At 48.1% G+C, this 16,447-nt stretch overlaps 1 protein-coding gene across 14 annotated transcripts in view; it reads right to left on the reverse strand.

Annotated features, from left to right (window-relative positions):
- Nucleotides 1-1,218: 1,218 nt before the first annotated feature.
- PDPR (pyruvate dehydrogenase phosphatase regulatory subunit) overlaps nt 1,219-16,447 on the reverse strand; it is a 49,625-nt gene continuing 34,396 nt past the window's right edge. For 13 of the 14 annotated variants that reach the window (XM_034940678.3, XM_057299954.2, XM_063597749.1 and 10 more), the window contains 3 exons: nt 15,290-15,379; nt 10,181-10,363; nt 1,219-7,272 (listed from right to left, as the gene is read on the reverse strand). In XM_034940678.3, the coding sequence (XP_034796569.3) occupies nt 6,868-7,272; nt 10,181-10,363; nt 15,290-15,379 (678 nt within the window). In that variant the 3' untranslated portion in view covers nt 1,219-6,867. The remainder of the gene's footprint in view (nt 7,273-10,180; nt 10,364-15,289; nt 15,380-16,447) is intronic. The other variant, XM_063597747.1, reaches the window with a different exon arrangement.

The raw sequence follows: 16,447 nt of genomic DNA on the forward strand, positions 1-16,447 counted from the left end.
CCTGGGGCAGCATGGCCTGCCACACCCTGGAGACCCTGGCTGGCCAGGCTAAGGACTGAGAGCTTTGTCTCACGACAAAGGGGAGTCCCTTGAGGGTTTCAAGGCAGTGAGTAAATTGACCTCCCCTGTTTTACAAAGACAACCCTGCAGAGGGAGGGGGGATGACATGAGAAGCAGGAAAATCAGTAAGAGATTGTTCTCGAAGTCAGGGCTGACAACCCTCTCTGCCACAGCAGCAGTGGTGGGGACAGTGAGGTCCGAACAGAGGAGAGGCACTGAGGAGACAGCCCTGTGAGGCTGGGTAATGAGCGGGAGGTGCAGGGAGAGGCGAGTGGGGAGACCAGGTGAGTCCCAGGTTTCTGGCGTGGTTGACTATTCCTGGAACTGGAATAGAAGGGGCTGATTTAGAAGACAAGATGAAGAGATTGTTGTAAACATGTTAACCTATGAGATTCTCAAAAGTACAAATACTTAAAAAAAAAGACTCAAAAATTACTTGGGGCCAGGCACAGTGGCTCACGCCTGTAATCCCAGCACTTTGGGAGGCCAAGGTGGGTGGATCACTTGAGGTCGGGGGTTTGAGACCAGCCTGGCCAACCTGGCGAAACCCCGTCTCTACAAAAATACAAAAATTAGCTGGGCATGGTGGCGCGTGCCTGTAATCCCAGCTACTCTGGAGGCTAAGGCAGGAAATCACTTGAACCTGGGAGTGGAGGTTGCAGTAAGCCAAGATCACACCACTGTACTCCAGCCTGGGCAAAAGAGCAAGACTCTGCCTCAAAAAAAAAAATTAGTTGAACAGGTCAAGTCCAGGGACCAATTTGTGGATGGAAGCTGGTGTAGAAAAACAGCACTGGTTGTTTCTCTCAGGGTTGTTTCCACAGGGTGAGAACACGACCCCCCTTGCTTTCCACAGAAACCTGAGTGCACACATGCCTGCGTGGAACATCAGGTGGCAGGTTCCTCCTATGAGGTCAGCTGTAGGCAGATGGCCGGTCGGAATTTCAGGAGGCGGGAAGCTTTTACCCCCAGCCACTCCAGCGCTGCAGGGAGGGTAAGATAAACACCTACATCTTCTCTACCCCCGTCCCCAAATCCTCCCTCACACTGTGGTACACACAGGGAGGTACACACTCTTCCTCTGCACGCTGTTTATGCTTTGTGGTGGCAAACACATTTAAGTCACTACAGATGAAGAACATTTCACAAGCAGCCGTGCAAGAGTAGTTAAAATGTGTTTATTCATTTACAAACCCAGTAACATGAGAAGAAACTCAGTGGAAACCTTGCTTGGTGGAGACAGTGCACAGTGTTAGTGCCACATTCACAGGGGCAGAAATGCTCGGTCACCCTGTGCACCCAAAGTCACCCAGGATCTCTAGAAAAGATCCCACTTACTGAAGTGCCTTGGATGTCTTCAGGGCCAGATTGTAACTACACAGGAACAGGGAAGGGCTAAGCTGAACTGCACATTGACAAACACAAACGATGAGTCACAGGACTCTAGTTACAATGGCATTTTTATATGTCCCAAGTGTTGACCAGAGAGTAAAGTGTTAACTGAGCTGCTAGAACACCCTTCACTGAAAGAGCTTTCTACCCCAAGCCCATTGTTCTGAAGAAGGAGAGGCTATGTGGGGCAGATGGGAACCCACACACCGAGATGAACTTTTCTCTTTCTTCCAATCTGCACCCACCATCTGACATTCTGGAGTGTAAGGCACTAGAACCTGGCTTAGAGAATAGCGGGGCTCTAAGCTCCAGTTCTTGGTGTGCAAAGGAAATTCTGACATACATCTTTTGAAAGAGATGCTAAAAAATCCTATCTCCTGTAATTTCTGTCTTTGACAGACAGGAAAATAAGAAGGCAGAAGATGGTCTGCAAAGGATAAAAACAGGTGCATCTAAGAATGAGAAAAATGGCTCATGAAGAAATGTGTAACTCTCCAAGAGATGCACACACTCTGCTCAGAGAAGTCAAGAACCTTAAACAACTCTTGATGTTTCATGGACAAAGGGAAGGCAAAGGCATACAAAAATACTCAGTTGTTTTGAAAAGTGTACTGGTAGTGATCAGGGCTGCAAAGGCGAGCCCTGTACTGACAATGGAGGAGCCTTACAACTCAGCACCTTAAAGTGTTGGCCTGAAGTGGTGGTGGGGAGGGAGGCGCTGACGGAGAGACCCATGGCTCACCACTTATTGCATGTACACAAGGCCTGGGGCAAGCCTCACAAGTCTACCATTTCTTCCACTCAACTGTGCTTCTCCTGAATCCATGTGCCTGAAATGACATGTGCAAGGTGAACATTCTTTATACTGTGTTAATACTGCTTATATCAATGTTCGTGAGGGGTGTGTGGGGGATGGGGTGCAGCAGGAAAATTAGAATGGCAGGAGGTTCTTATTTATTATTAAGCACTGTTGACCAAACCTCTATCTTAGATTTTTTTTTTTTTTTTTTTTTTTGAGACAAGAGTCTCACTCTGTTACCCAGGCTGGAGTGCAGTGGTGCAATCTCAGCTCACTGCAACCTCTGCCTCCTGGGTTCAAGCGATTCTCCCACCTCACTGGGCCTCCCAAAGTGCTGGGATTACAGAAGTAAGCGACCATGCCCGGCCAACCAAACCTCTATCTTAGATGTTAAAGAAGACCCTTATTGACTACACTGGCCAAGAAGCAACAGAGATATAAAGCTGAATCTTGTAGCTAACCCCTGAAAGCAAGCCAACACAAATTCCTCGGCCAGGCCAGTCTTCTAGGGCCAATATGGAGACTGTGGGCCACAGAAGATTCCCTTCTATTTCAGGTTCTTAAAAAGTGGTGTAGACTCAGGCAAATGCCAGGAAATGTGTCCATATGCCAGAGGAGACACAGAGCCAGAAATGAAGGCTATGGGTCCTGTCTTCAGTGAAGCACTGAACGCTCTCGGAAAGCTCCCATCATTCTTGCATCGCTACTGCCACCAAGACGGTGGCAAGGGAGGAGACTAACTTTCAAATGCATGCAACGGCAGGTAATATACTGTGGAAACTGGAGGTTTACTTTTCATGTTTTAGCTACTTTCTTGCAAACAGCAGTCCAGGAAAGCAAGCAAGCAGGTAAAACTCCGGGTGTGCATGAGGAGATGATCCAAGGCCAGTGGGCCTCCCAGTGAGAACCAAACAGGAGTGGCCAGGCTCCACTCCTGGGGCCAGAGTGAAACCGGGGTTTAATCACTGGGCTATGTGGTCTGTGTGTCTCTGGCCTGAATGAGATCTCTTCAATGTCGGGGGACAGGGATCCCTGGAAGAGCGTGAAAAATACAGTGGTCACTGTGCAGTTCTCTCTGCTGGAGCCTGTCCTGCCATCATACGAGGTGCTGTGACAGCAATGCAAGCTGAAAGGAGATCAAATGGCCTAGCTCAGCAGTTAGTGTTTGTCCCTTTTTGCTCTTCAGAGTTCCTGAATGAGAGCTTTTCTGGCTTCAGTACCAATGATCACAGAAGGAACATCTTCCTGAGGCAAGCTTAGGTGGAAGTCAATGACCCTGGCAGTGCTAAGAACAGAAGTCACACGTGGCCTGACAATGAAGGGGAGGTAATTAAGGACATTTCAAGGGAGGCGAAGGCCCACGGAAAACTGGCAACCCTGGGTCTCCGTTTGAGGCCAATATACTTTGTGTTCCTAGGTTCAGATGGCATACACCGACAAGAGAAGGCAGAGACCATCCTTCGTGGTGAGCACAAAATGCTATGACAGGTAATTGCAGAGAGAAAAAAGCACCCAACTCTGTAAAGCCAAGTCCAGTCACCCATTCACAAGAGTCCAAAATCCTTCAAATCTCTAGGGACAGAAGACAAACGTGCTGCCCAGAATGAGCTGAGACACAAGGCAAACCCTTGGAAATGACACATGGATGAGGAGGCTGTGGTTGTCCCTCCTTATTCCTGCTGGATTTGCAGCCACGGCTCTGGATCTGGGGCATCTACTGGCCTCCCCTGTTCACTCAAGAGGCCACTGCCTCTCAGGAGTCCAGAATGCTCTGATATCTGACACCGGTGGTCAGGAAGTTATGCTGCCCTCTCCTCTTGAACAGCTAAGATGCTTGGACACTAGACAGAGGCAAAGCAGCTATGCCAGAAGCAGAGGAGAGTCATTCACTGTCAGATCTGTCTGTTCAAAGAGCTCACATTAGACCAATTACAGAAAACCACCAGACTCACACAGCTTGTATTTGAATGAACCAGGAGAGACTTCAAGGATGAACTCTAAAGTGCTAGAAGAGAAATCTGTGTTTGGGGCACTGAATAAACAAGTGATGTCCTAGAAGATCAACACCCCATCAGTCTTAGGAGTATGACCCTATTCATGGACAAGGGGTTTCAATGGACAGCCTGAGTGCTCAGCCCCCCATCCTCCTCTCCTAGCAAGACAAGCAGTCTGTTGCTCAGAGGGGGAAACTGATGTCATTTAACAGGAGGTCAGGATTTCTGGTTCTACTTCAACAAACAGTGCATAATTTTGGACACAGCATCAGATTTCCTGACTTCTTACAAAGGACAGCTAATTAAAAACGTGTCAATCTGTAGTAATTAGTTGGAGATTAACAAGGGCAGAAGAGAATCCAAGTCTTAAAACTCTATGTGGGATACATTTCTGATGAAGCTTCTATCTGACTAATATACTGTGATGATGGCACTATTCGATTTTAAACTATGGAGACAGCTTTTATTATTTCGATTTGGATCCTGGTAAGTGGTGATACTGCTATGTAACAGTTAAAGCACAAATGTATTGCCATAGTTAAGGTTGAAGAGTTATGTCTATGTGTAACTAAATTCTTCTGGATTCAATTACAAATACGTTTTCCTTTACAAAGATGGCTCTGGAGGGGTGCAAATGCTACGTGTTTGGAAGAGCAGGGGAGGCCTGCAGCTCTCAGTCACCTGTCTCCATCTTCGGACGTAAGTCTGCTCCCTGCTGGTAATGCCTGCATCTGCCCAAGGGCCTGTTCCTCTTCTCCCAAGGCCTTCACAGCTGCTGTTCACTGGTTGGCCCTCCAGCCGGCAACACCTCTCCTCCTCTCTGCCTAGAGGCAGCATCTCTCGGCTAGTTAAGTACATACTTGCTCCAAGACAACTAGACCCCCAAACAGAATTCTAATCATATGCTCCTCTAATAAGCCAACCAGAACCTTCCAAAAAGGTGGGCACTAAAGTCAGTAATCACTAGGAGTGGTCTAGTTGGGGAAGTGGCAAGAAATGTCTAGAAGGAGCCAGCGTAAGTGGGTAAACAGAGATCCCAAAGAAATACCAGAGAAGGCAGACACCTGAGCATTTTAAGCTGCTCTAATGAAATGGAAGGATGTCCCTTAATACACTTATAGACCTATCAGAGCTAATGCTTCCAAGATACCAACACGCCAAAGGCTAGAGTTTTACTAACCAAAATGTCTTATAGCAGTTTATTTGCACTTAAAAAAAGTCAGATTAGGGCAGTTGATATGCAAGGGGAAAATGAAGCGTTGAGGCTGGACAACAGTCCATGATATCTAAGTTTCACCTTGGGAAAACAGAGACACTGCCTGAAAGCGCAGGGCACTCCTGGGCACCCACATTGTCTCCTGCTCCAGAGGATATGGAAGGGTGGGTGGAGGGAAACAAAGAGCCTGGGGGGAAAGGAGGAAAAGCGGTCTCTAGCCTTATGCAACGTACACCCTTTGGACTCAGAACTCTCAGTGGACTAACGTGGGTCACCTCTGTGTAGCTCTGCTCTGTGCTGGAGAGTCAAACCTGGAATTCCGGCAGCTCTCTGGAACTCAGCACAGCCCACAAGGTTGAAAGGCCCAGGACAACACACCTGATCCCTTCCCCTCCCTATTCTAAAGGGAGAGAAACATGACTTTATGGGCCAACTGTGAAGGGGACAAGTGAGGCTGACCTGACAAAGTCAAACGCACTGGGAGAAGGGGAAGGAGGAACGGCTGAACTTTGGACAGCCGAGAGAAAAGCAGCATTGTTTCCATAGCAGAACACTCAGCATCACTGGTGGGGACTTTCTGAGGTCAGACCCTTTTGACTGGGAAAAGCAACACACAAGGCAACATGGTTTTTCCCTTTCAAACACTGTGGCTTACTTGTTTACTCAACTAAGAAAGAAAAAGCAACCTTATTATAGAGATTAGCAAGAGATGAAGAAAATTATAGGGAGGCTGCCCTGGCCCAAAGGTCTGCTAATGGCTTCTGCAGGGAGGATGAGGATGGTGCTAGGTTAACTGCTTGTCTCCACTACAGACCAGAGAACGTCCATGCGATGCCTCTTATCAGTGAGGTAGATGATCATCCTCTTGCCAGAGGTATCGAGTGCCAGCCCACAGCACAGCGGAACAGGAGAACGAGCTGCCAGGCTGCAGGCACGAGCTGCCCCTCAGGGCTGCATCCGACACACGGCAACCCCACCAGAACTAATAGGCTGCTCCAAGAAAATGGAACCCAAGGGAGAGGGACTCATGCCCTGAGACCTGCACCACCCCGGCTTGCCCTGCCTTGAGATGCAGAATTTGAAAGCAGCTGTCACCATCACTCATGTCCACAGTGGAGCTTGCTTCTGTCCTGTCAGACACACCTCCTGCCACCATGAGAAGCTGAGTGAGGGGTGGGAAGCGAAGAAGAGCCCAGAGTGAATATTAGGAGGAGGAGGTGGAAAGGCAAGGAAGGCTGTAGAGCAAAAAAGTTTAAAGTAGGTCAAGTTCAAAATTATATCAAGGAGATAAGAGATGGGAGGCAAAGGCTCCAGAAGAGGAACGGAGGCGGAAGGAAGAGAAGCTCCAAGGTGACGCCCACTCTAGGACAAGATGATGGGGAGGAGGTGAGGCTGCCCTGGTGGCATCACTTCCCATGTAAGTCACTCAGCTCCATGTCATCCTTTCGGCGCTTCTGGGTGAAGAGGGAGGCGACAGGGTAGAGCTTGGCCTTGGCCTGGAAGCGGTATCCCGCGATGTCAATCTCATACTCTCCCCGGTTGATGAAATCTGCTGTCACCACTTGCTCTTCCCCCGTGTCCTCAGAAAAATTGTGCACAAAGCCCAGGCAAACGTGGCGCTCCAGGCTGTAGCTGTAGGCACTGCTGGTGGTCTTGCCAACATACTGCCCATTCCGGTAAATAGGCTCTCCCCACCAAGGCCAAAGGTCTAGGTCTGAATCATGGTCATCCAGGATGAACATGGTGAGGCGTTTATACACTCCATTCTGCTTCTGCTGCAGGAGGGCGTCACGACCAATGAAATCCATGCCCTAAGAAAGAAAGGAAACGCCGAGTCATCCAGCGACACTCAGACCCTCGGCACAGAAAGCAGCACCGTGGGAAGGGTCCCCTGGTGTCACTGCAATGGGGCACAGCCGCCTCCTCCCACAACCCTGCCAGCTTTTGGGAAACTGTGCGATTTCTACCATGCGAAAAACTGCATGTGAAATATAAAAGACGCTGCGGTAATTTTTGTAACAACAGAGGTACGCATTTTGTTTCCTATTTTATAAACATAAAGTCACAAGACCAGATAGAACAAAAACATTTAGGAAAAAAACTCACTCACTTAATAAAATACCTTATCAGTACAGTACTTTAGAAAAATGTTTTTATATTGGCCAGTCGTGGTGGCTCACGCCTTTAACAGAGATGAGGCAAACCTCATCTCTACTAAAAATACAAAAATAAGCTGGGTGTGGTGGAGTGTGCCTATAGTTCTAGCTACTTGGGAGGCTGAGACAGGAAAATCACTTGAACCTGGGAGGCAGAGGCTGCAGTGAGCCAAGATTGTGGTGGAGTGTGCCTATAGTTCTCCGGAGGCTGAAACAGGAAAATCGTTTGAACCTGGGTGGCAGAGGCTGCAGTGAGCCAAGATTGCACCACTGCAGTCCAGCCTCGGTGACACAGCAAAACTCTGTCTCAAAAAAAAAAAAAAAAAAAAAAAAGACTGTTTTATATAATCCCAACAAGACCATGCACATCTATATTCAATGCATACACACATATATACGCATATGTACAACAAATAAGACTAGAATAAACTATTAACGGTGATTATGGCCAGGCACGGTGGCTCACGCCTGTAATCCCAGCACTTTGGGAGGCTAAGGCGGGGGGATCTCCTGAGGTCAGGAGTTCGAGACCAACCTGACCAACCTGGAGAAACCCCATCTCTACTAAAAAAAGAAAAAATACAAAAATGCCTTCTCATGCTCAAGTGATTCTCCCACTTCAGCCTCCCAAGTAGCTGGGCCCACAGATGCGCCACCACACCCACCTAATTTTTTGTATTTTGGTAAAGACAAAAAATACAAAATTAGCTGGATGGCTTCCAGCTACTCAGGAGACTGAGGCAGGAGAATCGCTTGAAGCCAGGAGGCAGAGATTGCAGTGAGCTGAGATCGCGCCACTGCACTCCAGCCTGGACAACAAGAACGAAACTCCATCTCAAGAAAGAAAAAACAAATAGTTACTACCTTTAAATAGACAAAATATGGGTGATTTTAATTTCCTTCTTTATATTTTCCAAAATGAGTTATTACCTTTTTTTTTTTTCGGAGATGGAGGCTTGCTCTGTCACCCAGGTGGGAGTACAGTGGCATGATCTCAGCTCACTGCAACCTCTGCCTCCCAGGTTCAGGCAATTCTCCTGCCTCAGCCTACCGAGTAGCTGGGATTACAGGTGCCTGCCACCATGCCCAGCTAATTTTTATATTTTTAGCAGATACGGGGTTTCATCATGTTGGCCGGGCTGGTCTCGAACTTGTGAACTCAAGTGATCCGCCCAAAACAAAAAAACCAAAAAAATTAGGCCGGGTGTGCTGTCTCACGCCTGTAATCCCAGCACTCTGGGAGGCCGAGGAGGGTGGATCACCTGAGCTCAGGAGTTCGAGACCACCCTGGCCAATGTGGTGAAACTCTGTCTTTACCAAAATACAAAAAAATTAGCTGGGCATGGTTGTGCGTCTGTGGTCCCAGCTACTTGGGAGGCTGAAGTGGGAGAATCACTTGAGCATGAGAGGGCATTGCAGTGAGCCAACATCGCACCACTGCACTCCAACCTGGGTGACAGAATGAGACCCCACCTCAAAATCAAAAACAAAAGAAAAAAACCACAAAAATTAGGCAGCTGACTATAGGACGACTAGTTTGTACAAATATTCGTGGCATGTTAATGCATCACCATAATTAACTCAGAATAGCTTCCCAAAAAGCACTCAGTCTTTTAGACAGCAGAACACTAGAAATAAGTGGGTTTTTTTGTTTGTTTTTCAATTGTAATTCAGAGACAAGGTCTTGCTGTATTGCCCAGGCTGAGCTCAAGTGATCCTCCTGCCTTGGCCTCCCAAAGTGCTAGGATTACAGTTGTGAGCCACTGCACCTGACCAAGTGTCGTCTATTTATTATGTTTTCTTTTTTCTGAGATGGAGTCTTGCCCTGTCACACAGGCTGGAGTGCAGTGGTGCGATTTTGGCTCACTGCAACCTCTGCCTGTTAGGTTCAAGTGATTCTCCTGCCTCAGCCTCCCGAGTAGCTGGAACTACAGGTGCTGGCCACCACGCCCAGCTACTTTTTGTAAATTTTTTTTTTTTTGAGACGGAGTCTCACTCTGTCGCCCAGGCTGGAGTGCACTGGCGTGATCTCGGCTCACTGCAACCTCTGCCTCCTGGGTTCACGCCAATCTCCTGACTGTAGGCGCCTGCAACCACACCCGGCTAATTTTTTGTATTTTTAGTAGAGACGGGGTTTCACTGTGTTAGCTAGGATGATCTCGATCTCCTGAACTTGTGATCCGCCCGCCTTGGCCTCCCAAAGTGTTGGGATTACAGGTGTGAGCCACCGTGCCCGGCCTACTTTTTGTATTTTTAGTAGAGACGGGTTTCGCCATGTTGGCCAGGCTGGTCTCGAACTCCTGACCTCAGGTGATCCACCTGCCTCAGCCTCCCAAAGTGCTGGGATTCAGGCGTGAGCCACCATTATTATGTTTTCATTTGAAGATATTTTATCCTATAAAGTTTTCATTCTCAGGGCACTCTTGTCCTCATTTACCTGATGCTAACATCAAGGCCCCAATCTTTTCCCCCTTTTCCTGTCATATCAGTTCTTCTTCCTAGTCTAGTGCAGATTCACTACTCGGGATGCTGAGTGAAAGTGGACTCTGGGTAAACACAGTACCTTCTCTAATTTCACCCGAGACTCTCGTCCACATTCCAGGGGCGTGGTGAGGTTATTTATATCCTGACCCCAGAAGGCAAAAAACTTCTCAATTCGGAGACTGCGAAGAGCATAATACCCAGCATTCCGGATTCCGTATTTCTGGCCAACACTCATCACTTCATTGTATACATGCAGGGCGTACTATAGGAAGAGACAGAAAGTTCGTAAGCAGCAGACCTTCAGAATTAAGCATGGAGCATGTCTGGAAGCGCTGACGGCTCACACTATTAACATGGACAAGAGAGGAGGCGTATAAAACTCCCAGGATGTCTCATCCTTGACAAGCTCAGGGCACAGCCCAGGAGTGATGAGCTGGGGTCACCCCATCCTGGACTTAAGCTCCATGACAACAGGATCCATGTCTTTTCACCTCTCTAAAATGTCTTGTGTGGTGATTCTAGCTTACAGCAATTCTTAAATAATAATTTATAGAAGCTCTCTCACCATTTGGTAAATGGCCAATCTCATCATCATTTCTAAAACAGCCCACTAACCCTCCACGGTCTTCATCTGATTCTGGCTTTGTTCTTTTGCTCCAATTTCCCAACCACTGTTACTCCCTCACGCACTGGCCCAAGCTGTGAGGCCCAGCTCTCACATGTTACTCGAGACGTGTGCACACATCGGATGACAGCGGGGGAGCCAGGAAGGCAGGGCTCGCCTGCTCATGTCCCACAGCATTCAGGCTCTCAAGCTGCTCTTTTCTTGGTTTCAGAAACATGTATGTTATCAGATCAGTGAACAGAAAGTTTTCCAAACTGAAAGCAAATATTCAATCCCTGTCTGAACATACGCTGTTAAGTTTAAAGTCCAACAAAAATGAGACTACACTGTTTGCTTTAAAAACTGTAAAATGAAATCCAAAGCAAGACGTAGCAAAGAACCAGCTTCAGTGGTACTGCAGTTCTTTATCCTAGCACAGTATGTTTCTATAAACTGCACCACTGTAGCTGAACAGGCATCTACCAAACAGACCACTATGATCAAGACAACTTTATTTACTTATTTATTTTTGAGACAGAGTTTTGCTCTTTTGCCCAGGCTGGAGCGAAGTGGCGCGATCTCGGCTCACTGCAATCTCCACTCCCGGGTTCAAGTGATTCTCCTGCCTCAGCCTCCCGAGTAGCTGGTACTATAGGCGCCTGCCGTCACACCCAGCTAATTTTTGTATTTTTAGTAGAGACGAGGTTTTGCCATGTTGACCAGGCTGCTCTCAAACTCCTGACCTCAGATGATTCACTCACCTTGGCCTCCCAAATTGCTGGGATTACAGGCATGAGCCACCGTGCCGGGAAGACAACTTTAAATTGCATGCAACACTCGCCTGTGGTATGTGTGTAAGGGAAACACCTGAATCAGCCAAGGTGGGTGCAGGAGACCCACAGAACGTGGCAGGACGAGGAGAATACACAGCTAGCATCTCCAGGGAATGTGGTACTCTCCCACCTCAAGCTCAATCCCCGGTCCTTTAGGTAAGAGGATGACCAAGGAAGAACGATGTAACCAGGTGACTAGTGTTGGGCCAGATCCAACTACGTGACTAATGCTGGGAAAATCAAAGAGAAGAGTGGGTCCCCACCATTTACTCAAAGAGTAGTTCCCCACCATTTACTCGTTTTTCTTACAAAATACCAGAGATTTAGTGTGAACAAAACGAGAATCTGCCATCTGCCCCCATGTTTTGGAAGACCTCTTCTCAGAGAGACAAACATAAGCTTCCTGGACAAAAGCCAGCTTATAAAGAACCCAAGCGTGGCACAAATAATCTCTTAGACTCTTGAAAAATCATAAGAATGGGAACAGCCCAGGGAAATCAGAAAGCTGAAACCAAGGCCTCCAAGCAAGGATGAAGCTGCTAGAGCCACAGAGCCTCCCCTTCCTGATGAGGTTTGACCACAAGCACCCAGGTGACAACACCTGAACCACTGGGTGGCACTTCAGAATCAACCTGCCTGCACAGGCCAACCATGGCAGCTGCATCTGTTTAAATTCTTCCCAAGTCTTGAACAATCTCTTCATCTTCATATTGTTGTAATATTTCTGAGTGTGGAAAAGCAGATGAAATTTCATGCGCTGATATTATCTGTGCTTTAATCATTTAAAAAGGGTTGGGCACAGTGGCTCAAATAGTTAAAAGAGGGCCAGACACAGTGGCTCACGCCGGTAATCCCAACACTTTGGGAGGCTGAGATGAGAGGATCATTTGAGGCTGGAGTTAGAGTCCAGCCTGGGCAACATATTGAGACTCTCAAAGCTACAAAAAATAAAAAATAGGCCAGGCGCGGTGGCTCATGCCTGTAATCCCAGCACTTTGGGAGGCTGAGGCAGGCGGCTCACGAGGTCAGGCGATTGAGACCATCCTGGCCAACACGGTGAAACCCTGTCTCTATGAAAAATACAAAAAATTAGCCGAGTGTGGTGGCGTGTGCCTGTAGTCCCAGCTACTCAGGAGGCTGAGGCAGGAGAATCACTTGAACCCAGGAGGTGGGGCTTGCAGTGAGCCGAGATCATGCCACTACACTCCAGCCTGGGCGACAGTGGGAGGCTCCGTCTAAAAACAAAAAAATAAAAGACAGCTGGGCATCTGTGGTCCTACCTACTCAGGAAGCTGAAGTGGGATGACTGCTTAAGCCCAGAAGTTCAAGGCTACAGTGAGCTATGATCATCCCACTGCACTAAAAAATAGTAATAAATAAGGTCGGGGTAGTGGCTCACACACGTAATCCCAATACTTTGGGAGGCTGACGTGAGAGGATCACTAGAGTACAGGAGTCTGAGACCAGCCTAGGCAACATAGCAAGACCCTGCCTCTACAAAAATAAAATTAAAAATTAGCTGGGGATGTTGGCACATGCTTGTAGTCCCAGCTATTCAGGAGGCTGAGGCAGGGGGATCACTTCAGCCTCGGAGGTCAAGCTGCAGTAAGCCAGCCTGGGTGGCAGAGCAATGCCCTGTCTCACAAAAAAAAAAAAAAAAAAAAAAAATTAAGAGAAAACCTATCACTACAAGTAGTATGACTAACATCAAGAAGAAAACAAGCATGCCTACAATCATTGATTGCTACCTGTCACAATAGAACAAAGGAAGGAAATTATAGGAAGAAAGACTATGGGCCGGGTGCGGTGGCTCACGCCTGTAATTCCAGCACTTTGGGAGGCCGAGGTGGGTGGATCACCTAAGGTCAGGAGTTCGAGACCAAGCTGGCCAACATGGTGAAATCCTGTCTCTACTAAAAATACAAAAATTAGTGCGGTGTGGTGGCAAGCGCCTGTAATCCCAGCTACTCGGGAGGCTGAGGCAGGAGAATCGCTTGAACCCGGGAGGCAGAGGTTGCGGTGAGCCTAGATCATGCCATCGCACTCCAGCCTGGGGGACAAGTGTGAGACTTCATCTCAAAAAAAAAAAGAAAAAAAAAAAAAAAAGCCGGCCGGGCACGGTGGCTCACGCTTCTAATCCCAGCACTTTGGGAGGCCAAGGCTGGCAGATCACGAGGTAGGAGATCGAGACCATTCTGGTTAACCCGGTGAAACCCCGTCTCTATGAAAAATACAAAAAATTAGCCGGGCATGGTGGCAGGCGCCTGTAGTCCCAGCTACTCAGGAGGCTGAGGCAGGGGAATGGCGTGAACCCGGGAGGCGGAGCTTGCAGTGAGCCGAGATTGCGCCACTGCACTCCAGCCTGGGCGACAGAGTGAGACTCCGTCTCAAAAAAAAAAAAAAAAGGTTCTGGAGAAGGAAGAAACTATTACTATTTGCATATGATTAGACTGAACTCAGCCTGCAGACCTTTTTATAACAGCAAAAGACTAGAAATAACTTAAATGTCTGTTAGTATCGGAATGATGTACCACAATGGAATGCTACGCCACTGTTAAAAAATAAAGAAAAAAAGAACAAGGAAGCTCTTTTGCTTTAGGTACCAACAAAGAAAGAGCTCTAAGAGAAATTGTGAAGTGAAGCCGGGCATGGTAGCTCATGCCTGTAATCCCAGCACTTTGGGAGGCTGAGGTGTGTGGACCACTTGAGGTCAGGAGTTGGAAACAAGCCTGGGCAACATGGTTAAGCCCCGTCTGTACTAAAAATACAAAAATTAGCCAGGCGTGGTGGCGTGCACCTGTAATCCTAGCTACTCGGGAGGCTGAAGCAGGACAATCACTTGAACCTGGGAGGCGAAGGTTGCAGTGAACTGAGATTATGCCACTACACTCCACCCTAGGTGACAGAGTGAGACTCTGTCTCAATTGAAAAAAAAATTGTGAAGTGAAAAAAAAAAACAGGATGAAGAATAGCAGTATGCTTCCATTTCTGTTTTTAAAAAGGGGGCTTGGCTGGGTATGGTGGCTCACACCTATAATCCCAGCACTTTGGGAGGACAAGGTGGGTGTATCACCTGAGGTCAGGAGTTTGAGACCAGCCTGAGCGACATGGCAAAACCTGTCTCTACAAAAAAATACAAAAATTAGCCAGGCATGGTGGCACATGCCTACAGTCCCAGCTACTCGGGAGGCGGAGGTGGGAGGGTGGCTTGAGCCCAAGAGGTCGAGGCTGCAGTGAGCCACGGTCATGCCATTGCACTCCACCCTGGGCAAAAGAGTGAGACCCTGTCTCAAAAAAAAAAAAAAACTAATTATGAATTTGCTTGCAATATGCATACAAATCTGAAATGACATAAAAAAGTGATACTAATATTATTGGTGACAGTTGGTGAGAACAGATCAGACGGTGCCAAATACTTTTAAAATGTATCACCTATTCAAAAAAACTTATATAACTTAGTTAAAAATGGTCAAATCTCTTCAATGCAGCCTACCTCAGTTCCCAAGGCCCAATCAGATACAGCTCTCCAAACCTGCCAGTGCTGGTGAACGCACTGCTGGGAGCACTGGCACCCCGCAGTGGTGAGGTGAGGGAGGGGAGAGGGGAGGGGAGAGGGGAGGGGAGAGGGGAGGGGAGAGGGGAGGGGAGAGGGGAGGGGAGAGGGGAGGGGAGAGGGGAGGGGAGAGGGGAGGGGAAGGGAGAGGGGAGGGGAGGGGAGGGGAGGGGAGGGGAGGGGAGGGTGCCCTCTCACCTCTATGGGGATGTAGAGCATGAATCCTGGCTCTCCTGTGTGCGTCATGCTCATCACCCGGATCCCATTTGCATAGCCCACGCTCATCTCCTGCAGGGACAAAGGCAGCAGTCAGCCTGGGCACTCACATTGCTTGTCAAGGGAGGGACGCCTGGGGAAACCTTTCATTAGTGCTGTACCCTCTGTTTACTGTTGAGGGAGACAGACGTCAAGGCAAGAATTTCATCCCGAAAGTGGTTAACTTCCAGGTCCTGAGGCACCGAGAATGGAGCACTGCCTATGTGACATCTCTGCTTGCTACTGTTACCATCTCAGGAGTTTTAGCCAAGCTGATGGTAGAGAGTGGAGGAAAGTCCTTGACAAGCACAAAATATTCCTCTTTGCCAGGTCCTTGTGTTAGTCGAGGGTAGCAGGCACAATGACGACAAGGCGAGTGTCTTCTCTGGGGGAATCGGCAGACAAACCCTGGCCACCTGCCATACAAAAGATGATGCCCGATGCCCACAGACATAATTAATCTGCTATCCTGGGGTGAAAGATGGGCTTCTGATTCTCAGAACATGTTACATAGCAGCTCAGTTCCCTAACGGCGGCCACTGACGCAATCACTGTTCCTATAAAGGAAAGTGGAAAGTCCTGGACAGCACCGAAGTGAACCGCTTCCACAGGAGGCTGACAGGATGCAGCACTCGCCAGGTGTTGAGTGTATGGGTCACTCCTCCAAGCAGCAGAGCAAACGCTGGGAGGGGTCCACTGATAGCTAACAGTGGAGAGTTTTCTGTTGCTTTCACTTTGCCTCGGAGAAGAAGGAAAACTGTGAAACAATTTGTACGTGGATCCCACTTTGGGTGAACTTCAAAGAGTCTCCATCAGTAAACGCCTGGAAGTTGCTCGTTACAGGTGGCCAAGATGTCTGTCCGTTTGGCCCTCTCTAATCAGCAGCTTCCTGGGGAGGATTCCATTGTCATTGCTTTCATTCGGTTACAGTTTGTTTCACTCAGCTGTGGTTGCCACTTATAGGAAAGAAAATTATGTAGGAAGTTCAGAGATTCACCTACGCCATTTCTTCCCTGAAGATGCCACAGACACAGAAGTTACTCTGTGTACAGAAAAGAGGCCACACTGCACGGAGAGAAGGGACCTAACTTCGAAAGGCAT

Source organism: Pan paniscus, chromosome 18, assembly GCF_029289425.2.
Source record: "Pan paniscus chromosome 18, NHGRI_mPanPan1-v2.0_pri, whole genome shotgun sequence".
NCBI classification, from domain to species: domain Eukaryota; kingdom Metazoa; phylum Chordata; class Mammalia; order Primates; family Hominidae; genus Pan; species Pan paniscus.